The sequence below is a fragment of the Bufo bufo genome, chromosome 5, assembly GCF_905171765.1.
Source record: "Bufo bufo chromosome 5, aBufBuf1.1, whole genome shotgun sequence".
Classification (NCBI taxonomy): Eukaryota; Metazoa; Chordata; class Amphibia; order Anura; family Bufonidae; genus Bufo; species Bufo bufo.
The window spans coordinates 43,503,386-43,527,974 of record NC_053393.1 but is presented as its reverse complement, the minus strand read 5'-3'; the positions used below and the strand labels follow the sequence as shown (position 1 = coordinate 43,527,974).

The 24,589-nt window shown below is 46.9% G+C and overlaps 1 protein-coding gene across 1 annotated transcript in view; it reads right to left on the bottom strand.

Moving 5' to 3' along the window:
- Positions 1 to 24,589, bottom strand: part of TBC1D31 (TBC1 domain family member 31) — a 42,826-nt gene that overhangs the window by 7,708 nt on the left and 10,529 nt on the right. Inside the window, exons 5-16 of the mRNA XM_040433010.1 lie at positions 22,512 to 22,690; positions 22,167 to 22,318; positions 21,842 to 22,001; positions 19,374 to 19,574; positions 19,085 to 19,276; positions 17,814 to 17,893; positions 17,281 to 17,427; positions 10,327 to 10,460; positions 8,031 to 8,164; positions 4,736 to 4,915; positions 1,708 to 1,940; positions 1,234 to 1,386 (exon numbers count right to left, since the gene is read on the bottom strand). Of these exons, the coding sequence (XP_040288944.1) occupies positions 1,234 to 1,386; positions 1,708 to 1,940; positions 4,736 to 4,915; positions 8,031 to 8,164; positions 10,327 to 10,460; positions 17,281 to 17,427; positions 17,814 to 17,893; positions 19,085 to 19,276; positions 19,374 to 19,574; positions 21,842 to 22,001; positions 22,167 to 22,318; positions 22,512 to 22,690 (1,945 nt within the window). The remainder of the gene's footprint in view (positions 1 to 1,233; positions 1,387 to 1,707; positions 1,941 to 4,735; positions 4,916 to 8,030; positions 8,165 to 10,326; positions 10,461 to 17,280; positions 17,428 to 17,813; positions 17,894 to 19,084; positions 19,277 to 19,373; positions 19,575 to 21,841; positions 22,002 to 22,166; positions 22,319 to 22,511; positions 22,691 to 24,589) is intronic.

Sequence of the window (24,589 nt, the reverse complement as noted above, 5' to 3'; positions counted from 1 at the left end):
GGGCAGCGTCAGAGCGGACATACAGCCTCAGGAGATTTGCTGTGGTTGCCTCCTTCATGGCAAACCCCAGTCAATGACCTCATATGCACCACAACTAAGGAGGGAGGGGGGGGGGGGGGGGGGGGGGACACCTACCGGAAATGGGGTAACATCAAATAAAATAAAACAATCACTATACTCAGGGGGCCAAATTCCATTAGCTAAACAGATGACAGGTACTCTTTAAATGGAGAGGTGGTCATGCAGACACTCTGCCGCTCAATGCAATCTCTACGGGACTGACAGAGAGAAATGTAGCGTTTGGCTGTTTCCATTAGCCCCATAGATATTAAACAAAGTAGCACCACTGCTTCATTCAAACATGATAACCCCCCGCTGCCCCCTTCACTGATGGATGGAGGTTCTAGCAGTGGGGACCTGGCATTCAGACATTCATCACTTATCCTGTGGCTAGGTGATAAAATGTCCATTGCCCTTTAAAGAGGTATTCTCATCTCCATATTTAAGGAGGACCTGTCACCGCTCCTGACATGCCCGTTTTAATAGCTTCATGCATTCCCCATGTAATAACAATTCTGGAGCCTCTATTCTTATGGCTCTGTGTTGTGCCATTCCTTTATTATTCCTGCTAGAAGTTATGAATGAATTGCTAGCAGTCTGCAGTAAGGGTACAGAGGGGTGGTAACCAGTTGGGGGTGTGTCCCTGCACAGTCTGAAAATCGCAGCACTGATTGGACAGAGTGCATCTGTGCGGGTACACCCCCCAACTGGTTACCTTCCCTCTGTACCCTTACTGCATAATGCTAGCAATTCATTCATAACTTCTAGCAGGAATAATAAAGGAATGGCACAACATAGAGTCATAAGAAGAGATGTTCCAAAATTGTTATTACATGGGGAATGCATGAAGCTATTAAACTAAGCATGTCAGGAGTGGTGACAGGTCCTCTTTAAGGCATATCCACAGGAAATGAAATAAATGTCCAATAGGGGGGCACGGCACGTGCAGCCATCATGCGAATTAGAGGCACATCCCGTGGATATACCATAAATGTTGAGATGGGTATACCCCTATAAGCCCAATTGTTAATAGGGGATAGTTTATATCTGTAACCATTTCTAATAGTCACTATCAATAACCACAGAATAAAGAAGGGGTTTGTAATATGGCAGGGGGGGGGGGGGGATCTCGGAGACTGCTGCCGCTGCACATCTGCTTCCCAGATGTTTTACCTTTGCCTCTGCTGTAGGAGCCTTTGCTCCTCCTCAATAAGAAGCTGCCGCCTCTGCTGTTCTGCCCCTCGGAGAAGCTCTTGTTGCTGGTACCAGGCTTCATCCTCCGCTCTACGTCTTAATGCCTCGGCCTCCATCTCATGGGATATTTGCCTGCATACAACACACAAGGTAGATAATGTGTAATAAAAAAAAAAAAGGAAAAAAGTTTTGTAATTTCTTAAATCTTCAATGAAATATAGATGTTTGACATTATAGACGCAAAGCCTGAGGCTGCACTACTGATGGATTTAGATCAGCAGTGGGTGCAGAGACCTTGCGTGGATCCAAATCTCCAAATACATTACTTTGGGTAGAACACTGATAAACCATGGGATGTGCACCATCACAACGGAGACATCAACACTGGAGAACATCCACATTTCCCCAGTCTGTACCATGCACAGAACAGCCCCCTGGCGTAAGGCGACTTACCTCTCTCGTAAGTACTCCAGCTCCTCCTGCCGGATTCTCTCCCTCTCTTGGCTCTGATAGTCCACGATGAATTTGGGGTACTTGTTGAACACCGGATACTGACCCTTCGTAAGAGGCACAAATTCATTCAGGAGGTGCTGTGGGTGAATCTCCGCTGGTGTAGCGTCCATGACGTGGTAGGCCTCTTTAATCATCGCGCCGATATCCAGGTTATTCCGGTGATGGAAAAAATACTACAGAATAATGAGGGAAACCGCAAGAATTGCGCTGTAATGATATCCTCAGGACTGGTCATCAATGTCAGATTGGCAGGCTTCCAATTCAAGGGTTGAGGCGCTCGTGCGACCGCTGCGCAGTCTTCAATATTTAACTGCATACCATATAGATTTTAGCAGCGGCGCAGTGCGATTACAACTGTTAGGCTGCTTTCACACTCGAGTTGTTGACTTCCGGCATTGAGATCCGGCAGAGGATCTCAATACCGGAAAAAAAAAACGGTTCCGTTTAGTCCTCATGCATTCTGAATGGTAAGAGACCCATCCGGGATGCATCAGGATGTCTTCCGTTCCGGCAGCATTCCGTTTTGTGACTGGACACAAAACCAGCGCAAGCTGCTGTGGTGTGTCCGGTCATACAAACGGATCCGGCACTGAAAAAAGTGCAAGTCAATGGTGGATCCGCCACCCATTGACTTTCAATGTATTTAGTGACGGATCCGTTCTTTTTTTTTATCAGTTTTCGATTTCACACAACTGCCTCCTAACGGAACGGATGCCTCCTGATGTGCAAAATCAAAACTGATCAGTTTAATGCGGGACTGAGATCCTCTGCTAGATCTCAATACCGGAATTCGCAACGCAAGTGTGAAAGTAGCCTTAGTGATCAGCTGAAATGATACTGCACCCTCGCTACAAGCTAGGTGAGCAGGTAAAACACGGAAGAGGACACATCGCTCGCACAGGCGCCTCCTCAAACTGCTGGTCACCAGGGGTGTTGCGAGTGGCCCTGATATTGAGAACCCATCTGAAGGATAGGTCATCCATATCATGACAGCACACAACCCCCTTTAAATCAATACATAGTCCTACACTGTTGTTCCTTAAAGGGGTTTTGTCCCTTCAGCAGGTGGCATTTATCATGTAGAGAAGGTTAATACAAGGCACTTACTAATGTATTGTGATTCTCCATATCGCTTCCTTTGCTGGCTCGACTCATTTTTCCATCACATTTTACACCCTTTGTTTCCGTGGTTACGACCTCCCTGCAATCCATCAGCGGTGGCCGTGCTTGCACACTATAGAAAAAAGCACTAGTCGCGCTCCCACGGTCTCAGCCACCAGAGAGGGCAGCATTTATTCCTATATTGTGCAAGCACGACCACCGCTGCAGGATTGCAGGGTGGTCTGTAACCATGGAAACCAGCAGTACATAAAAGGTGGTGGAAAAATTAATCCAGCCAGCAAAGGAAGCAATATGGACAATCCCAATACATTAGTAGGTGCCTTGTATTAACTTTCTCTACATGATAAATGCCACTTGCTGAAGTGAGACAACCACTAAGTAATTTTAGCATTTAGATCAAAGTTTGTTTTTATATTTTTTCCCCACAAGCATACAATATCACTTCTCAGTGGGTACGTACTATACCAGGTGCATAGAGTGGCGAAACCTGTGGTATATGAATAGCTAACTTCTGCGGCCAACTCCCTCCCTCGCTGCTTTGATTGACAGGGACAGGGAGGGGCTGGTCATAGAACGGATCAGAACTTGGGTGCATCGAGAGCAAAGGTGACTCCCTCATTGCACCAAAGGCCTAATTTGCATATTAAGAAAAAAAAAGTATCACAACTCAGGAACGGAGCCCCGGATAAGCAAAAGAAAAAAAGAGCGATTTAATCAGACGAACCACAGCTAGGTGTCTATGCAAACAGATAGGGAGGACCTTTAATGTATTTACATAGCACAGCTTCACCTTGTATATTACTTACCCACGAGAAGTTTTATTCTATGCTGATGGGAAAAAAAGGGAGGTTGCCGGTGACAGGTTCCCTTCATAAGTGGTTGCAAGAGACATGGCTGCCTTCTTCCAGAAGATGCGACACTCTTGCCCAGAGGCTGTGCCCGGTACTGCAGCTCAACCCCATTCACTTGAACACACAATGGAGCTCACAGCCCAGAGAGCCGCCTTCCTTAGGAGCAAAGGTGTCATGTTTTTTAAACGCATCCTAAAGTGGTTTTCCAGGAGCACAATATTGATGACCTATGGCCGTCCATATCAGATGAGTGGGGGTCAGACTCCCGGGACCCCTGTGATCAGCTCTTTGAAGAGGCTGTGGCGCTACAGTGAGCGCTGAGGCCTCCTCCCAGCAGAGCAAGCACAGCGCCGTACACTGTAAAGAGGCTATGCTTGGTACTGCAGCCCAGGTCCATTCACTCGAGGTGCCCCAGCGATCTAATACTGATGACCTATCCTGAGCATAGGTCAATATTGTACTCATGGAATACCCCTTTAATCTAGGAACCAATAATCCAGAATTTATGAGAATCTGGCACTCCTTTTAGCCGATGATAATCTTGATATTTCACATGAATCAGAAGTGCGCAGAGAACAACTTTCAAGATTCTCTGATTATACAGCCGACGGCAAAACCTCTTACAAAATGTGTCCGTGAATGGCGGAGTAGTCAAATCTCCTGTGTCCGGAGGGACCAGGAGGCAAAGACCGGTGGGGACCCAAGAGGGGGTGGAACAGCAGCAGCAGGGAATCAATGTGGTGAGTATTCATTATTTTTAGCTATTCTAACCCATTTTTTTATTCTAATGTTTATAGAAATGTGCATATAAAATTCAATTCTGAACGTAGAAAGTCACTGATTTCATTATTAGGTTATCGGCTACGCCTGGATTATATGTTCAGTGCGATACATCCATCATACGGCTTTATTCACTGGGCGAGAGCAGCTTCTCTCAAGCGTCACAGCCCCGCCAATATTACCGAGGATCTACAGAACGGTTCTAGCGGTGTTACCTCAAAGTCTTCTTTCTGGCTGCAGTGCAGTAATGGAGAGCGTGAGCTCAGGATATAGGAAACCACCGCCATCAGCAGGAAGGCTGGATGATTGGAAAACACATTATCAAACAGCTTCAGCCATTCTTCTCTTGTTAAAACCTCAGAAAAGAGAGTTTCCAGCAGAGGCCACGCATAAACCTGCACATCAGAGATACAAGACCGTTACCGAGAAGCATAGAACTATGACTGGATAGTCTTCCCCGTAGGTGGCAGTATTATAGCAGTTATATTCTTATACAAAGGAGGCAGTATTATAGTAGTTATTTTCTTGTACATAGGAGCAGTATTATAGTAGTTATATTCTTGTACATAGGAGCAGTATTATAGTAGTTATATTCTTGTACATAGGAACAGTACTATATTAGTTATATTCTTGTACATAGGAACAGTATTATAGTAGTTATATTCTTGTACATAGGAGCAGTATTATAGTAGTTATATTCTTGTACATAGGAGCAGTATTATAGTAGTTATATTCTCATATATAGGAGGCAGTATTATAGCAGTTATATTCTTATACATAGGAGGCAGTATTATAGTAGTTACATTCTTGTACATAGGAGGCAGTATAATAGCAGTTATATTCTTGTACATAGGAGCAGTATTATAGTAGTTATATTCTTGTACATAGGAGCAGTATTATAGTAGTTATATTCTTGTACATAGGAGCAGTATTATAGTAGTTATATTCTTGTACATAGGAGCAGTATTATAGTAGTTATATTCTTGTACATAGGAGCAGTATTATAGTAGTTATATTCTTGTACATAGGAGCAGTATTATAGTAGTTATATTCTTGTACATAGGTGCAGTATTATAGTAGTTACATTCTTGTACATAGGAGGCAGTATTATAGTAGTTATATTCTTGTACATAGGAGGCAGTATTATAGTAGCTATATTCTTGTACATACGAGCAGTATTATAGTAGTTATATTCTTGTACATACGAGCAGTATTATAGTAGTTATATTCTTGTACATAGGAGCAGTATTATGGTAGTTATATTCTTGTACATAGGAGCAGAATTATGGTAGTTATATTCTTGTACATAGGTGCAGTATTATAGTAGTTATATTCTTGTACATAGGTGTAGTATTATAGTAGTTATATTCTTGTACATAGGAGCAGTATTATAGTAGTTATATTCTTGTACATAGAAGCAGTATTATAGTAGTTATATTCTTGTACATAGGTGCAGTATTATAGTAGTTATATTCTTGTACATAGGTGTAGTATTATAGTAGTTGTATTCTTGTACATAGGAGCAGTATTATAGTAGTTGTATTCTTGTACATAGAAGCAGTATTATAGTAGTTATATTCTTGTACATAGTAGGCAGTATTATAGTAGTTATATTCTTGTACATAGGAGCAGTATTATAGTAGTTGTATTCTTGTACATAGAAGCAGTATTATAGTAGTTGTATTCTTGTACATAGAAGCAGTATTATAGTAGTTATATTCTTGTACATAGTAGGCAGTATTATAGTAGTTATATTCTTGTACATAGGAGCAGTATTATAGTAATAATCACTCGCTCCTGAATGACTATGCAGAGTTAGCAGCTGCAGGAATGGGAAGACAGCCGTCAGTGACAGCTCAGCCTCCCACACAGAAGGAAGAGACAAGTTGCTGTACACACTGCACTTAATGAGCACTGTGTACTGGCAATGCCTCTTCCTGCCCCGGTCCCCAACAGTCATGTGATTGCTGGGGGCCAGGTATCTGCATGAGCAGCTGGGTCAGTGCTGCAGTGAACAGACTTGTACAACATCTCTGGTGGGTGAATTCTAGGGATCGACCGATTATCGGTTTGGCCGATATTATCGGCCGATATTGAGGATTTTGAACGTTATCGGTATCTGCATCTATTTTGCTGATATACCGATAACGTATTGGGAACACAGAACGCGCTGCTCTCAGCGCGTTCTGTGTTCCCTCCGCAGCACAGGGGAGAAGGAAGCAGTGTCTCCTCCCCCTGTGATGCTGCTGCCGCTGCCTCCAATGACAGGACGGAAGACAAGAGGAGGGGAGGGGCTGTGGCCGCTGCGCCACCAATGAAGAGGAGTCTTTCATTAATTCAAATACAGGAGGCGGGAGCTGGCTGCAGAATCACATAGCCGGCTCCCGACCTCTATGAACGGCAGCTGCGGTCCGCGGTAGTTAACCTCTTAGGTGCCGCGGATCGCAGCTACCGCTCATAGAGGTCGGGAGCCGGCTATGTGATTCTGCAGCCAGCTCCCGCCTCCTGTATGTGAAAGAGAGGTATCTTCATTGGTGGCGCAGTGCGCCCCCCCCCTCAAGCAGTGCGCCCCCCACCCCAATAGTAAAAACATTGGTGGCGCAGTGCGCCCCCCCCCCTCTCAAGCCCCCTAGTATTAGTCATTGGTGGCGCAGTGCGCCCCCCACCCCCATCCCAATAGTAAAAACATTGGTGGCGCAGTGTGCCCCCCCCCCCAGTATTAATCATTGGTGGCAGTGGCCACAGGATCCCCTCTCCCCTGCTCCTCCGATTGGAGCCCCAGCAGTGTAAGCCTGGGGCTCCGATCGGTTACCATGGCAGCCAGGACGCTATTGAAGCCCTGGCTGCCATAGTCAGCTCCATGCTGCTGTGTGCACAGAGCACAGGGCAGCAGGGAGAGTGCGAGATCCTATTCACTCTGATAGAGATCTATCAGGGTGAATGGGACAAGGGTTCTAGTCCCTACGGGCGCTAAAAGTTAGTAAAAAAAAAACAAAAAAAAAAACCACAAAAATATTAAGTATAAATGAAAAAGATTTACAAAAAAAATAAAATAATAATACACGTTAACAATAAACATTAATTTTCAGCAGATTTGTGTAGGAATTTTTTTTTTTTCCTCAAAAATAAAAATACCCAGAATATCGGTATTAATTATCGGCTATCGGCCTGAAAGTTGACAAATTATCGGTATCGGCCCTAAAAAATCAATATCGGTCGATCCCTAGTGAATTCACCCTGTAACTGGGGCTTCCACATCAACCCCAGTTATAGGAAAAAAATCAACATTAAAAATTGTAATGTTTAAATGCCCCCAAAGCTCTTGTATGACCTTATGAAGGTCAATGAGTGTATGTGCCCATATACATACACGTGTAAAATACCAGGGGTGTCCACTCAAACCTCTTTAGTTTTGTGATGTTTCCGGGGTCACGCCCCAAAGAAGTAGAATATATCATTAGTCATACATACAATAACATGGAGATGTTAGGCGCAGACTGCGCTTGTTACCTGAGATGTGACGTCATACTTCACAAAGTGCTGGAGAAGCTCCTTGTCATGATGAGCTAACACATTCTCAACCATGCCAAGAATGTTGATTGGAGGATTCGGGAAGTACTCAAACCAATGCTGACACCAATTGGCTAACAAGAAAAAAAAATTAGAAAAAAGTCCTAATACCTAACCGACAGAATTATGTATAATTTTCAAGAGGATTATAGGGACTAGTCACTAAGCTTTACGTTTGGGAACTGCATTATCATATAGTCTATTAGGAAATTCTGAGTTGATTGTAGGGGTTCCCTATTGAATAAGCTCATTTATTAGCGAATTCGGAGGGGGGGCTACAAAAAAAAGCATCTTTCTCATTCTTAGGAGGATCCTGCATGTTCATGGCATACACCGACAACAAAATGATATCAATGGAAACTGTGGTGTAATACTTAATCGCACCTGTGGTGGTGCTGCAGGGAAACTGAGCACCTCCTGCTGGGCTGCCCTGCACAGTACAGACGATCGTTGGGATCCTGGTAGCAAGACAACTAGAGATGAGCAAATCGACTTTGAATGGTACATCTGAAGTAGATTTGCTAAAAACTTCATTGTAATACCGTACGAAGTTCCCACTCCGTACAGTATTAGCTCAGATAAGCCGAAGTTATTAGTACTTATTACTTCGCGAAGTCTCGAGAGACTTCGTCTAATAACTTGGAACCGAACCAGAGATCAGTTACAAGGTTTTTTACAGTAATAATACCCGAAGTTATTACACAAAGTCTCGAGAGACTTCGCAAAGTAATAACTTCGACTCAACGGAGCCAATACATTCTAATACTGTATGGAGTGGGAACTTCGTACAGTATTGTGTACTTTTTAAATTAGGACATCTACACGCTGCACTAAAAAGAGGTGGTGTCATGAGATATTGGTGACATATCGCTATGTCACCAATGACAGACAGGTGCAGGTCCCAACACTGGGACCTGCACCTACGTAAGACGCATGAACTGGCGTGTGCGTGCCAGTTCACAGCACAACAGACGGAGGAGGAGGAAGACCGAGCGCGGGCGGTGAGGAGCGGCGGAGTCAATAGCAGGAAAGGTAAGTTAATTTTATTTTATAAAACATGAGGCGATGGGGGCAATATAGAGATTCTGGGGGCTGCTCTGGGGCTGCTGGGGGCTAATCTGAGAGACAATGGGGGCTGATATGAGGCAATGGGGACTGCTGAGAGGCATGAGGCTCTTATCTGAGGTCTAATTGGGGGTCTGATCTGAGGCCTTGTGGGAGTCTGATATGTGGTCTGACCTGAGTTCTAATGAAAAATATTTTTTTCTTATTGTCCCCCTCTAAAACCTAGGTGCGTCTTATGGGCCGATGAGTCTTCTAGGGCGAAAAATACAGGTACGTCTAAAACAGGGCCCCCAAAGCGAAGGAGAGCACACTGCACATGTGTGGGGTGCTCTCCATTCACGTCTGTGGAAGTTTCGAAAATACCTGAGCGAGTGCGTTAGGCTATTTTTGGAAGTCCCATAGAATTGAATGGAGAGCGCAGCGCACATGCACGGTCACCTGTCCATTCATGTCTATGGGACTGCTGGAAATAGCCGATCCAGAAGTGTATGGAGGTTGCGCTTTTGTTCACTTTGGGGGCCCTGTTCTAGAGATAGGTGCAGGTTTCAGAGGTGGGACCCGCCCCTATCGGACATTGGTGGCATATCCTAGCGATATGCCACCAGTGGCTCAGATAAGACAACGGCCTTAAAAGGGAACCTGTCGCCGGGATTTTGTGTATAGAGCTGAGGACATGGGCTGCTAGATGGCCGCTAGCACATCCACAATACCCAGTCCCCATAGCTCTGTGTGCTTTTATTGTGTAAAAAAAACTATTTGATACATATGCAAATTAACATAAAAGAGTCATATCTTCCTTGTGCGACCAGAGAAGAGTCATATTTTCAAGCTCTGACTCATCTCAGGTTAATTTGCATATGTATCAAATCGGTTTTTATACACAATAAAAGCACAGAGCTATGGGGACTAGATAGTGCTCCCTTGTCCTCAGCTCTATACCCAAAATCCCGGTGACAGGTTCCCTTTAAATCTCCATATCTATGAAGGTTATGACTGTTTGCAGTCAGCAAATGGGAATTTAGCTTTACAACAGAAATAAAGGGCTTGGCTCATCACTCAAGGGACTGTACGAGCATTTTCATTTTTTAATGGCCATGGAATCACACTACAATAGGGTCATCGGTGCAGTAAACCGCTGGTTTTCCCCTGTACAGAATACTAATGCTCTTACTTATCACTGTGGCCACAACTTCAAAGCAGATGAGCTGGTTGTTCTGAAAAAGTTTTACAAATGGAAAGGCCAAGAGGGGTAAGTACTTTGTTTCTCCAAATATTGCAGACCAGTGGGCCAAGGTAGAGAGTGTCCTAGTGAGGAAACAAACACATTTACAAGGAGAACTCACAACTACACTGCATATGGTCAGAACGATGATGCAAGTCTAAGTCTGCTCATTTTACATCACCCGTTTGCAATTTAGAGACAAAAACGAGATTTTGTGAAACTCACCTGTAAAATCTGTTTCTCGCTTGATTCATTGGGGGACACAGACCATGGGTATAGCCGCTTGCTGCCACTAGGAGGCGACACTAGGCTGAAAACTGTTGGCTCAGTCCTGGCCGGAGGGGGCATAGCTGGCGGAGGAGCAGCTTTCAGTTTGTGCAAAAGCAGTAGGAGAAGCAGAAGGATAAAATAACATCAACCAACTCCACGGTCAACTGACCCAAACGGGGTGGGTGCTGTGTCCCCCAATGAATCAAGCGAGAAACAGATTTTACAGGTGAGTTTCACAAAATCTCGTTTTCTCGCTCATATCATTGGGGGACACAGACCATGGGACGTCCTAAAGCAGTCCCTGGGGAGGGAACACAAAACAGAGTGAAGAAGGTAGAGAACCTCGTGACAGTCATCACACTGCAGCCTGCAAGACCAGGCAGCCCAGAGCGGCGTCCGCAGAAGTGAGAGTGTGAACCCTGTAAAACTGTGGAGGGAAGACCAGGTCGCGGCTTTACACAACTGAGCCGCCGACGCCCGGTGAAAGTGAGCCCAGGAGGATCCAAGTGCCCTGGTAGAGTGGGCCGTGATCCCCGGAGGGGGCGTTCTGTCCCGAACGCGGTAACATTCCAAAATAGTGGAGAGAATCCACCAAGAGATCGTCACCTTTGAAGCCGCCAAACCCTTCCTAGACCTCTCCGGAATGACTAACAAGGCGTCCGTGCGCCGAAAGGGAGCCACAGCCGAAAGGTAAATCCGCAGAGCCAGTACCACATCTAGACGGTGTAACGACACCTCTCTTGGATGGGAAGGCCCAGGGCAAAAGGACGGCAGAACAATGTCCTCATTGAGGTGAAAAGCAGACACTACCTTGGGCAAAAAGGAAGGACTGGACGGAGGACCACCTTGTCCTGATGAAAGACCAGGAACAGTTCACGGCATGACAGAGCTGCCAACTCTGAAACCCTGCGTATGGATGTGAGGGGCCACCAGGAAGGCCACTTTCCAGGACAGCAGGCGGAGGGAAGCCTCCCGCAAGGGTTCGAAGGGAGAAGCTTGCAGAACCCCCAATACCAAGTTAAGATCTCACGGATAAAGCGGGGGACGGTAAGGCGGAGCGGAGTGCGCCACGCCCTGAAGGAAGGTCCTAACAGGACCCAGTGCCGCCAAGCATCGCTGAAAGGAAATGGAAAGGGCCGACACCTGGCCCTTCAAGGAGCTGAGCGCCATGCCCAATTCCAGTCTGGACTGAAGGAAAGCCAAAACGACCGGCAGGGAGAAGGATCTGGGAGATAGGTCCCGCTCCTCACAGAAACGAAGGAAGGACTTCCAAGTTCTATAATATATCCTGGAAGAAGTAGGTTTCCTAGCCTGAATGAGCGTCCGAACCACCGCATCGGAAAAACCCAGCTGCTTCAAAAGGAAGGTTTCAAGAGCCACGCCGTCAAACGAAGAGTATCTAAACTCGGGTGGAAGACGGGCCCTTGCGACAGAAGATCGGGTCTGAGAGGGAGCGGGTACGGAACGTCCCCTAGTAGGAGGACAAGATCCAAGTACCATGCCCGACGCGGCCAGTCCAGAGCGATCAACAGGGTCTGAACGCCCTCCCACTTGATCCTGCGGAGGATCCGAGGCAGGAGGGACAACGGTGGAAAGACAAAGAAACGTGAACCCGTGCCACGAGCGCGTCCACTCCGCAAGCTGCGGGATCCCTTGCGCGGGCGAAGTAGCACGGAAGCTTGTGATTGAGGCCGGAAGCCATCAGACCCACGTCCGGCCGTCTCCAGCGATGACAGAGTGTTGAATACTTCCGGATGGAGAGACCATTCCCCGGGATTTATAGTCGTCCGGCTCAGGAAATCCACCGTCCAATTGACCACGCCGAATGTGGACCGCCGACAGGGCCGGAACATGGGCATCCGCCCACCTGAGAATCCTCGCCGCCTCAGACATTGGACTCTGACATGAAGGCCCCGCGGGAGGGGAGACCAATGGCGCAGAGAGGAAAATTGCACAAAGCTCCAGGACATTGATGGATAGTCTGGACTCAGACGGAGACCATACGCCCTGGGCAGTCCGAGTGCCGAAGACTCCTCCCCAACCCTGAAGACTGGCGTCCGTCGTAATGACCGTCCATCTGATCGGAAGGAAAGACTTCCCCATCTCCAGGTGAGTTGGGGAGAGCCACCAAAGGAGGTCCGACCGAACTTGTTGAGGAAGGGAAAAATCGACAATCCAAGGACTCCTGGGACTTGTCCCAGGTCGAGAGAATCGCTCGCTGTAAAGAACGGGTGTGAAATTGAGCGAATGGTACCGCCTTGAACGAGGCTACCATAAGGCCCAACACCCGCATACATGTCCGGATGAAGACTGTGCGCTGCCGAAGCAAGCGGTGCACCGTGCTGCGAAGGTCCTTCACCTTGTCCGCTGGAAGACGCACCGAGCTGCTCTGGAGTCCAGAAGCATACCGAGGAACCGAATCCGAGACGACGGGACCACGGAGGACTTTCGAAGGTTTACAAGCCACCCAAAGCAGGCGAGAGTGTCCAAGATGATCTGCAGACTCACCTCGCACTGCCGGAACGACAACGCTTTGATGAGAATGTCGTCCAGGTACGGAATCAAGGTGATGCCCCTGGAGCGAAGAAGGCCCATAAGCAGACCGAGCACCTTGGTAAACACCCTCGGCGCAGTTGCCAGACCAAATGGCAGGGCGACGAACTGGTAGTGGTCTGAGTGGAACGCGAAGTGCAAAAACCGCTGGTGGGCGATCGCAATGGGGACGTGCAGGTAGGCGTCCTGGATATCCACGGAAGTTAACCATTCCCCTTGCGCCAAGGAAGCTATCACGGAGCGAAGAGACTGCATGTGAAAACGGCGCACTCGAAGGTAACGGTTTAACCTCTTGAGGTCCAACACCGGGCGGACAGCTCCCTCCTTCTTGGGTACAATGAAGGGGTAGGAGTAAAAACCGGAAAACCGCTCTCGCCGGAACGGGGGAGATTACTCCCCTGACCAGCAGATCTTGAACCGCTTGAAAGAAGGCTCCCGCACGAGAAGGCTCCCTGGGGGGACGGGACAAAAAAAACGGTTTGGAGGCATGGATTTGAACTCCAACTTGTAGTGACTACCTCGAGTGCCCAGGCGTCTGAGATGTGGGCCTGCCAAACCTCCTGAAAATTAAGGAGCCGACCCCCCCACCCAGGAAGGTGGGGGCGCACCTTCATGCAGGGGATTGTTTGCCAGAGGAAGAGCGCTGAGGCTGCGCTTGGGAACGCCAGGCGGGCTGTGGCTTGAATGAAGGCTTCCGCCGTTGCTCCTGAGTGGGCTGTCTCAAAGTCGAGGGAGCCGCCGGGCGGGTGCCCGTGAAGCGGCGAAAGGACTGGCGAGGTGCAGAAGGACGTGGTCGAAAAGAACGCTTGGGTTTGGGCTGTGGAAGATGGGTGCTTTTGCCACCCGTGGCCTCAGAAATGATTTTGTCAAGTTTGGGCCCAAAAAGACGAGAACCAGCGAAGGGAAGGGAGAGAAGGGAACGTTTGGAGGAAGAACGAATGGAGACAGCTAAGGCGGAGGACCGCGCGACCATGGAACCCGCGTCCAGGGCCGCCTGACAAAGGTACTTCCCCGCCTGGGATATCTGGGCCGCCAGATCCTGGAGGTCTGTGCGGGAAAGGTCAGAATCTAAATCTTGATGTAAGCGCAGGGCCCATTCGGAAACCACCTTAGCCACTCACGCTTAAGCTAAAATGGGACGGAGTGCCGAACCGGTGGCAGAAAAAAAAATAGACTTCGCCAGCGATTCGACCCGTCAGTCTATGGGGTCCTGCAGAGAGGAGCCGTCCGCAACCAGAATAGTGGTATTCTTGGCCAGGCGAGCCACTGGCGGGTCCACCTTTGGAGGGGAAGACCACTTACCCACCCAATCCGGGGGGGAACGGATAAAGAAGATCCAGTCGCTTGGGAATCAGGAAACGTGAACCTGGATGTTCCCATGCTTTAGCGGTGAGGACGGAAAATTCGTCATGTACCGGGAACGACTTGGGAGCCCGTTTGCTACGCAGGAAGAAAACCCCCTGGTGACTGGAACAGGGGCCCTCCTCTTGAAGCTGAAAGGTGTCCCGGATTGCCGAAACCAGACTGTCCACTAAGGCGGCCATCTGGGATGAGCGGTCCGGATACAGATCCGTGTTCGACACTGCGAGTTCTCCTCCGGACGAATGGTCTCCAACCAACGAGGACGCCCTGGACAGTGAACCGGGGAGAGGAGGAGAAGGCGATGCATCCGAGGAGGAAAGGCGTTCCTGTCTGGGACGCTTGCTGGGGTGCCTGCTCCTGGATGGTGCGCCCTGGGATAGAGCAGGTTGCGCAGGAGACGTCTCCACCAAGCGGCCCATTAAGGAAAGGGTGGATTGGGAGATCTTAGACAGGTCAATCACCGTCCGGGATAGGGACTTGGCACATTCCGGTTCCATACTTCCAGCAGAAGGGTGCACGTCAGTGGACTGCGACTGAGGTGGCATGCTCTGGGTGGCCTGGCATAAGGCACAGAGGGGGTTCGCTTGACCTCTAGGAAACTTCACATTGCATGAAGTGCAGGCATAATGGGTAGCCCTACCAAGGACCTGGGGCGCGGGATCCGCTGGGTCCGACATGACCGAGAGCAGGGAGCCAGAGATGGTATAGAGGAGGGGAGCAGCGCTGGTCCTACCAGAGTGGCGCAGAGTAACCCTTGGAACGTGTCCCCAGAGTCAGGATGTGGCGGGGAGGTAATCTGCAGCGAGAAGGACGATCCTCTCAGGGTGGAAAAACACGCGCACTGCCTCTGTACTTCCGGGAGGAGCAGACAGGACAGGGGAGCTCGGGGGGAAAACTAGGCTCCGCCCCCCTCCAGCCGCCCGGCTTAAGTTAACCTTTTCTCTCACGGACCGCCGACGCTAAGCCCCGCACTGCCGCGATCCGGCGGAGAAGGAGCCCCGGCCGCGGTCCAAGAGGCACAGAGGGATTTAAGAATGGGAGATGTCTCCCAGGGCAGAAAATGAAGGGGGAGGGCGGCGGCAAGCGCAGAGGGAAAGTGGCCGCAGAGGGGAAGGCCGCCGCATAGGAACGCTCCCGCTGCAGAGTTAACCCCCCCGTGCCGGCGGTGCACGGGCGGGGAGGAGCGATGCAGGAGGTCCCCAGGTAGAAAGATCATGCTCCAAGTCCATATAGTAACCCTTTCCTTCTCATGAGAGTCCAGCCCCTGGGGGACACAGAACACAGAGAGACATACTTACCTGTCTTCATCTGTGTTCTTCGCCCATCCGATCCAGACCAGCGGTGCCACCTCTTCAGTCCCTGGCACAAGTGACATGGACCGGATTGGAGGGCGGGAATAGGTGGCCCCATGGCTGGGGGGAGCAGGAAGGTCAAGCCCTCCTGGTCCACTTTGTCTTCTTGTGGGGGGCAGAGAGGTGGAATAAACGTCACCGGTCAGCCCCCCCGGGGATGCAGAGCTCTTAGTAGCCCTGGACCCCCAACCTAAAATAAAAAATAAAAATAAAAAAATCTTTAAAAAATAAAATAGCAGCCACCCTGCAGAGCAGGGGTCTGCCTCCTACGACACTAAGCTAAAAACTGAAGGCTCTCTCCTGGCCGGAGGGGGTATAGGTGGCGGAGGAGCTAACAGTTTTCAGCCTAGTGTCGCCTCCTAGTGGCAGCAAGCAGCTATACCCATGGTCTGTGTCCCCCAATGATATGAGCGAGAAAAAGAAATTCAAAGGGGTTTTCCAAAGAACAAATCTGGATGCACTGCGTGTAGCAAATGCATAGCATTGAATCCTTTTCATTTCAATGGGTCTGTGAACAATGAGCGTTGTTTTTCACGGATATCTCTGCCTTCAGGAAAAAATGCAGCATGTTCTATATTGTTCTTTTTAACGCAGCCCTGGTTCCATAGAAATGAATAGGGGCTTGAGTGGAAAACAGAAAGCGTCCAGATGCAATCCGTTTTTCATTGATAGTTGTTATTTTGTTAGATTGTTATTCTAAAATGTTATTGCACAAGCGTGAAAAACGCATGCAATCTGAAGACAATACTGGCAGAAAGAACGGAAGCATTGACTGCAATCACCAAAAAAAATAAAAAATGGATTCAACTTGCATGCAAAACCATTTTTTTTTTTTCCTGAACAGATGCTGCAACATGCTGGACATTGATGGCATATTGCTAGGATGTGCCATCAATGTCAGAAATGGTGTGGATCCCACGTCCGAGACCTGCTCCCATCTCCAAAACAAGCCCCCCCCAAAGTAATCAGAGAGAAGATGTGCATGCTTGAGCACCCTCTGGCTATTTTCGGCATTTCCATTGCAATGAATGGTGGTCTCACTACCCTGTGTGCTCTTCATTCATCGATATGCCAAACATGCACGGTGCAAACTTCTTCACTTTGAGGGTGCTGTTCTGGAGATAGGAGGGGGTCCCACAGGTGAATCTGAAGTTGATAGCATACCCTAGCAATATACCATCAATGTCCAAGACTGACCAACCACTTTAAGGTGCCCAGATGATTGCTCAGCCACAGCAATAAAACCCCTGTAAAAACAAGTAAGGGTGGCTTGTCAAGGGGTTAATGTCTACATTGCAGGTCCACTAAAGGTGAAACTATTATCTACTGGATAAAATTCAGCCCGCCGCCACCTTACAGTTATTACCTCTGTAGTACCCTCAATAGCTTTCTACTCTTGAGGGGGTATTCCTGGTGAAGCAGGATGTACTGGGGGTGTGTGCCCTTGTCGGTGAGGCTGCTGAAGGCGGCATGGTTCTCGGGCAACTGGAGCAGTGAACGCCAGATGAACATCCTGCATGAACGATAAAAGCACAGCCCTTAATGACAAAGCGCTGAAAAACATCCCATACAGACAAATCCATCACTGGAATCTAGCCCACGGAAATGGTACCGACTGAAATTCATGGGCAGCACGAGGACATTCACAATTTGTTGAAAATCTGTTCCATTCATTTCTTGTTTAGGTGGAAAGCACATGGATTTCTGCAATCGCCAATCAGATGAGCAAACAAATCTGCCGTGTGTGAACCAAACAGAACGCGCATGACATAGGGCTAGTTTCGCTCTAGTGTTCAGAGATCAGTCAGGAACTAAAACCGCTGCGTGCAGCCTGCCGGACCTCCGCGTGCTGCTGTGACACTATCCTAATGATAGGGGCTGGAATACATTTCTGCTTACCTGTATTTTGCTGGATATTCTCCAAAACCCTTCAGTATGGCTCGGAGCCTTGGCTTGCTCAGTCCACTTTGCAACTCATTCTGTATTTTAGAGGAAAAAAAAAGCACACGAGAGTTTATTGCATTGCAAAGATGACCCCCTTCTATTCTAAACTATAGACTTTGTGGATCCAGGTTAGGTTCTGTTCACAACAATGTTCTATTGATAACAGTGCAAAATGAACCTAACTGACCCCACTTGCTTATAATGGGGTCCATTGGGTTCCGACAAAGTGTCCATTAAATATAATGGAGCCTGCAACACTAATGTAAAAATAAAACCAAAAACGTCTATTTAAAATGGGTCGTCCAGGATTACAAAAACAGGGCGGCTTTCTTTCATCTGCCCACAATTGTGGTGTTTCAGCTCTGCTCCACTTACGTTAATACAGCTAAACTGTCAGACTCATCCTGTGGACATGTGTGGGGCTGTTTTTTCGGAAAAAAAGCAGACATGATTTTCCAATCCTGTACAACCATTAACATAAACTGCGGCCCGATCCCACTGGTAACACAAGGAAGCCCCAGGGTTTTATTAATAAACCCTAATGTATTCACATGCGGTAAAACAGTGAGAGCTGCATTATGGCACACTGCATGGAAATGCATTCTTTGCCGCAGCTTTAAAGAGCATCTGTCAGCAGTTTTGCACCTATGACACTGGCTGACCTATAACATGTGCGCTTGGCAGCTGAAGGCATCTGTTCATGTGTGTCCACATTGATGAGAAGAAAAGTCCTAATTTATGCAAATGAGCCTCTAGGAGCAACAGAGGCGTAGCCCTTACACCTAGAGGCTCTGCTCTCTCTGCAACTGCCACGCCCTCTGCACTTTGATTGACAGGACCAGGCACTAAAAAAATCATCACTCCTGGTCCTGACTTATAACGTCAATCAAAATGCAGAGGGAACAGCAGTGGCAGAGAGAGCTGAGCCTCTTGGTGTAACGGCAACACCCCCGTTGCTCTTAGAGGCTCATTTGCATATATTAAAACTTAATTTTTTTTCAGCAATGCGGGCACATATGAACATGGGACCAACACAGATGCCTTCAGCTGCCAAGCGCACATGGAACAGTTTGATATGTACAAATTTGCTGACAGATGCCCTTTAACAAGATTGCATTTAATGTTCTTTCTGGAACACCATTCCACCATGCGTGAATAGGCCAGAACAAGTATTCCATGCTCCCATCCGACGACAGCAAGCACAATGGTGAAAGTATAGTAGACACCTCTTTGTTCTCAGACATGTCACATTCATCTGGCTGCAGATACTTAGTCTTCACTACTTCTTGTTTGGACTTCCAAGGCCGGCATGGTCGTCCAGCTGAAACGTTCACTTTCTCACTCGTGGTTCCAGACTTATTAGCTGTAGAGTCTTTGTCTTTAGTTAAGTCCACTACTTTTACTAACGGTGGAGGTGGCTGAAATTAAGCACAGAGATTAATAATTGCAGCTCCGACCGCAAATGCCGAGAGGATCAATGGAAAAGGGCTCTCCCGGGAATGATCTTGGTCCTACCTTATTGATTTCTTTGGTCAAAGCTTGCACGTTGTACAGGTTTATGCTGCCATTTTCCAAGATGCTGGCGATGTATCGACCGTTTGGACTTACGGATGATGTCACTATGCCTTCATCATGACTTCCAATGTCAAACACAAGTTTGCAAGTCTGAATATTGATGAATCTCATTATTCCATCTTGACTTAAAACCCCTAAGACCTGAAAAAATTAATATGTGATACTTTCAGTAACAGTCTCGTAGAAGAGAGGCAATCTGCTAAACTAAATTAAACCTGCTAGACTTTTGGATCAATTTGCTCCACAACACAAGCGCGCTTGCCTTGCATCCGATTTATTATGTGTTTTAGACACTTTTTGAGCCTCACTAGACCGTTCTGAATAGCAAAAGGAGGCACGGCTTAGAGGAGCCTTACTTTAGACCAAACGGTTGGTGAAATTCAGGTGCAAAATAAGTCAACCAAGAGGTGGCATGAGGAATTCTTTCTAACCTGTCTAGGAAGATGCACCAAATTTATGACACAGAGGGGGAGATTTATTATCCTGAAAAGTTATGTTAAAGGGTAACTGTCATGTTTTCATAAAAAATCTTTAGTTTCTTTACATACCACTGTTTTTCTTAAGTTTTTCCCTTAGTTATGGCTGTTAAAACATTTAAAATATGAGGACCTTCTCAAGATGGCTCCTCTGCCAGTTCTCTGAGGCCAAAACTGCTTTCTCTCACTTCCTATACACATTTGCTGTAGCCAGCAGCTCCCTGCCAGCCAATCAGATTGGATCACTGAGACACGCCTCCTCACTCTGAAGCCTAATGCAGGAATGCAGTGTGAAGGACCGCCCCTCTGTCTTCTGTTTATACTAAAAGGAAGACAGACAAGCTCTACCTAGCAACGGGCAGTGGAAAGGGTCAGAGGACATTAATGAAAGCTGTTATTATAAGGTAATTACAGATCTTCTAACTCAGGTATACATGCATAGCTCTAATAAACTAGCAAATAAAAAATAAAAAAATGACAGTTACCCTTTAAAAAGTCTCAAACTGTGTGTTTGCGAATTTTTTGAAAATAGTCGCAAGTGGCATTTTTTCTTTACCCCCCTCGCCACTTTTCCAGGGCATGACCAGCCGCCACAACCAGCTTTCTGGTGAAAATGAAGCCAGCAGACTACGGCAGCTCAGGGCTGCTGTAGATTTCTGATTAGGCGCACCGATTGCCGGAGGATGCGCCTAATTTATGACAAGGCCTGCGCCTTCTCATAAATTAGGCGCGTCCTCTGGCAGCGCAGGGGATATCAAGACCCCCAGAGTGCACCGCTGGAACATTTGGCACATCTTATGCCTGCCTGGTACATCATTACAAGATAAATGTATGATCACTGTGAGTCAAACAAACGGGACTCCCACTGTATAGTTGCGGAGTCCTCTGTGTGAATGGAGCAGCAATGCACATGCACAACTCTATGCACTTCTATGAGACTGCTGGAGATAGTGGCACGCTGTACTTGTCAACTCCATACAAGTGAAAGAAGTGGTAGTTCTGCATGGGCAATAACACTCATTCACAAAGACTTGGGGACCCCCATTCTACTGATAGGTAAGGTTCCCAAAGATCATATATTTATCCTTTGATTTTAAAAAATGGTTCATGGGCCAACCCCTTTAATACAGTAGCAATAATAAATCTCCCTTAAAGGGGTTATCCCATAACTAATTTAAAAAATGAAAAACAGACATCATATAGGACATGACAATCTCTTTCTAACGAAGCTAGAACCAGCCCTGTACCTCACATGGATCCAGACATCTCCCCATTCATTGCTCCGTTACATTTATATCAAGCTGACAGCTCAGGGGAGTGTCTTTTCTGCTGCAGCTCAGGGGGCGTGTCCATGATCTCCCTATCACAGCTCAGGAGGCAGTTGAAGGATGGAACTGAGCATGTGCGGCCTTCTCAGGGAGCCAGACAAAGAAATAAGAAAAAAAAAAAAAACAGCAGGTGGCGCTATACAGATACATTTTATTGAATAGCTCGGTGGCTGTGCTAAATTTTTAATATATGTTATTACAAAAGTATTCAGATCCAGGTGCTGGGTTGAAAACTGTAAAATATTTTTCGTGGGACAACCCCTTTAATCTTCCGCCAGTCATTCCAGACTTCACTTCGGATTTGCCAATTATGCTTAGAAAAGCTGAGATTAACTGGGCAATCAGCAGATGGACAATCACCAAGAATAACCTCTGATGTCCCTACACTTGTATATCTGGGTGGCACTCAAAAGCCTGAAGGAGACGTGGTTTTGGATGAGATCATTGTGGAATTAGTACATACTGTATAAAGAACTAAAAACTGCATGACATTGCAGATCAGAACCAGCAGAGGGCAGAAGAGAGCTACTTTCTCCAAAAGCTTTAAAACTGAGTTGCACTGCCACATACCGTATGCACCACAGGACAAGATGTGGGCACTCACCTGGCTGGAGCCACCATCAAAGCTATCAGGAAGGAACTCCAACTGGCGCACGCTGCGCACCGTACTGGGCATCTGGATAATTCTGAACAGCTGCTTGGAGCTCAAGCACCACAGATGCAGGTTGTTGGATTTTCCTCCGGCGGCCAACATCCTCCCGTCCCTGCAGCAGAGAGAAGAACATCATCACGACCTGTTCCCAGAGACAACAGGGAATGTACTATAATCCTGGAAATATACAAGTTCTATCTAGTGGTTTCTCTATAATTTTACTAAAAATACCTAAAAAACATTGCACCAACGTTCCCTTCCTGTCTAGCAAATATACCTTGTAATGGCAAAAGCTTTATACTGGAAAACCGATCCACCCTCTGGCGCTGGCAGCTGGTATTTGCAGGTGAGGGTATCACTTTCCCAGGCAAAGATGGAATTATCTTTAAAGCAACTCAGGATTGTATTACTTAACGGTAGGAAAAATACCTGTTTAAAAAAAAAAAGTAAAAAAAGTTGCTACAGTGAAATAGTATAGACAAAAAGGCACAAAGGAATCCAGCAGGGGGCGCTCACACATCTACCATCACTACTGCATTCAGTACATTGGTAACAAAAAAAATAATATATGATGCCACATTTAGTGATACATACTGTACAGAAGTGTCATGTGCTCGCTCACCTTTTGTATCCCTACTGACTGGAGAACGTTCAGCTTCCGTTTTCTCTGGAAGGTGTCCAAGTCCCAGAGCTGAGCGGTCTCGCTGGATGTTGTGACGCCATACCTGCCTGAGCCATGTACGGAGATGGATGTGACGGTAGAATCGTGTCCACGCATCCAGCTCACCAGCTCCTTGTTGTCTAAAGCCAAATAAAAGTGATGAGCGCAATGTCCGACCCATGCATCCTAAGCGGAGGGACCTTTCCCCAGGCAGCACCCTTTAAAAAGGATTATCTAAGGTGCTCATAGCATTGTCCCATTGGTGTGGCATCCAAACTCCTGCTCCTGAATGCTAATCACGGCCAATGCTGACCTGAGCGGCCAAGAAGTACCACGTGGACACGGCCGAGGCTCTTTTTAGCACAGGTTTCCCGACTAGGATCAGGGGCCATAATTAGCACATGACATATACTCACTGACAGAGCTCGTCACCCAGCTTTCCTAGATGCCTGAATGAAAAACTTGGCTTTTTGTGCGTTGATACATGAAGACGGGATAAAGAGGACCTGTCGCCTCTCCTGACATGTCTGTCTTAGTAACTACTTGCATCCCTCATATAATAATAATTCCAAAGCATCTGTTCTTAGGACCATGTTGTGCCATTCCTTTATTATTCCTTCAAGAAGTCTGCAATAAAGTCTTTTATTTTTCAGACACTGTTGCCATATGAGGGCTTTTAGTTTGTGGGGCGCATTGTATTTTTTAGCGAGGACATTTTGGGGCAGGCCTGAGGAGTCTGACTCTGACTTCTGCATTTTATCATACTCTGACTCCAACTCCTTGAGAAATGGCCAATAAATTGAAATGCTCCAATGCTCATATTAGGGGGGCTGCCTGGCTGAAAATGGGGATATGTCCGGGTCAAGCTCTGATCCAGGAGAACCCCTTTAAACCATATTTATTGGAATACAATTTATGAAATGTAATACATTTCTGTAAGTAAATATGCAGTGCGCTATGCTTTAACTCAAAAACACTTGTTATACAAAAAGGCTATGTACACCTTTGGGGGCAATTTTCTTTTTATTATTGCATTGTACTCTTTTTGAGATAAAAATATTTTTATAGTTTTTCTTTTTGCCTTCCTCTGGATCAACTTTCAGGATAACAGGCTGAACTGGATGGACAGATGTCTTTTTTTAGCCTTATAAACTATGTTACTATGTTTTATTAAAGAAATATGCCATCCTTTTTTCTGTACAGAGCCGAGATGCTCTAGTAGCAACCTTTGGATTTTCCGTTTTTTTCCATCAGACCAGGAGCAGATGGACTCCTTACCTCTGCTCTCTGACATTATAAACACCCATTATAGCCGAGTCGTTATCTTACTGATAAGAATGGGGCTCAAATAAGTGTTTATGACCCTTTAGTAATTTAGAGATAAAGGTTTTGGCAGAAAGTGAAAGTACCAGTCACACAGCTAGAAAAACTGTTAACGCTTTGTGACAGAAAGGCTCAATATTTTTAATAAAGGCCAATTGAAAAAAAAAGATTTTTAGGCAAAAATGAATAACATGCAATCATAAAAAAAAATTGCCTCTGAGGGTTTACATAGCCTTTAATAATTGTAGGATATCTATGAATTTGTCCACAGAAAAAGTTGGAAAAGCTCTATAGATATGTTCTGGAGATGCAGAGAATGATACTGAGAATAATGCTGCTATATTCAGTGCTGCCATAAAGTGTTGTCTGGGAATAAATAACTTCTCCCAGGTTCTTGCAGCCTTTCTCTGCTGTGGAAAGATTCTTACTTACCGGCTACTCGCAGCTCCAGTCCTGCACACTGGCTCCCGTGTGTCCATCTTCCGGTCCGCAGCTTGTTTTCTTCCTCTCCACCATCATCTCCTCTGCAGCCAATGACTGGAATTAGTGTTGACATGACAACAAGAGACACATCACCACTGGAGCCAGTGTTTGGCTGCAGTGAAGAAGACAATCATGCCCATGGCGGGAAGGAATTAAACAAGCCGCAGACCGGAAGATGGACACGCGGGAGCTAGCATGCAGGGGGGTGTAGGTATGATTCTTTCCATAGCAGA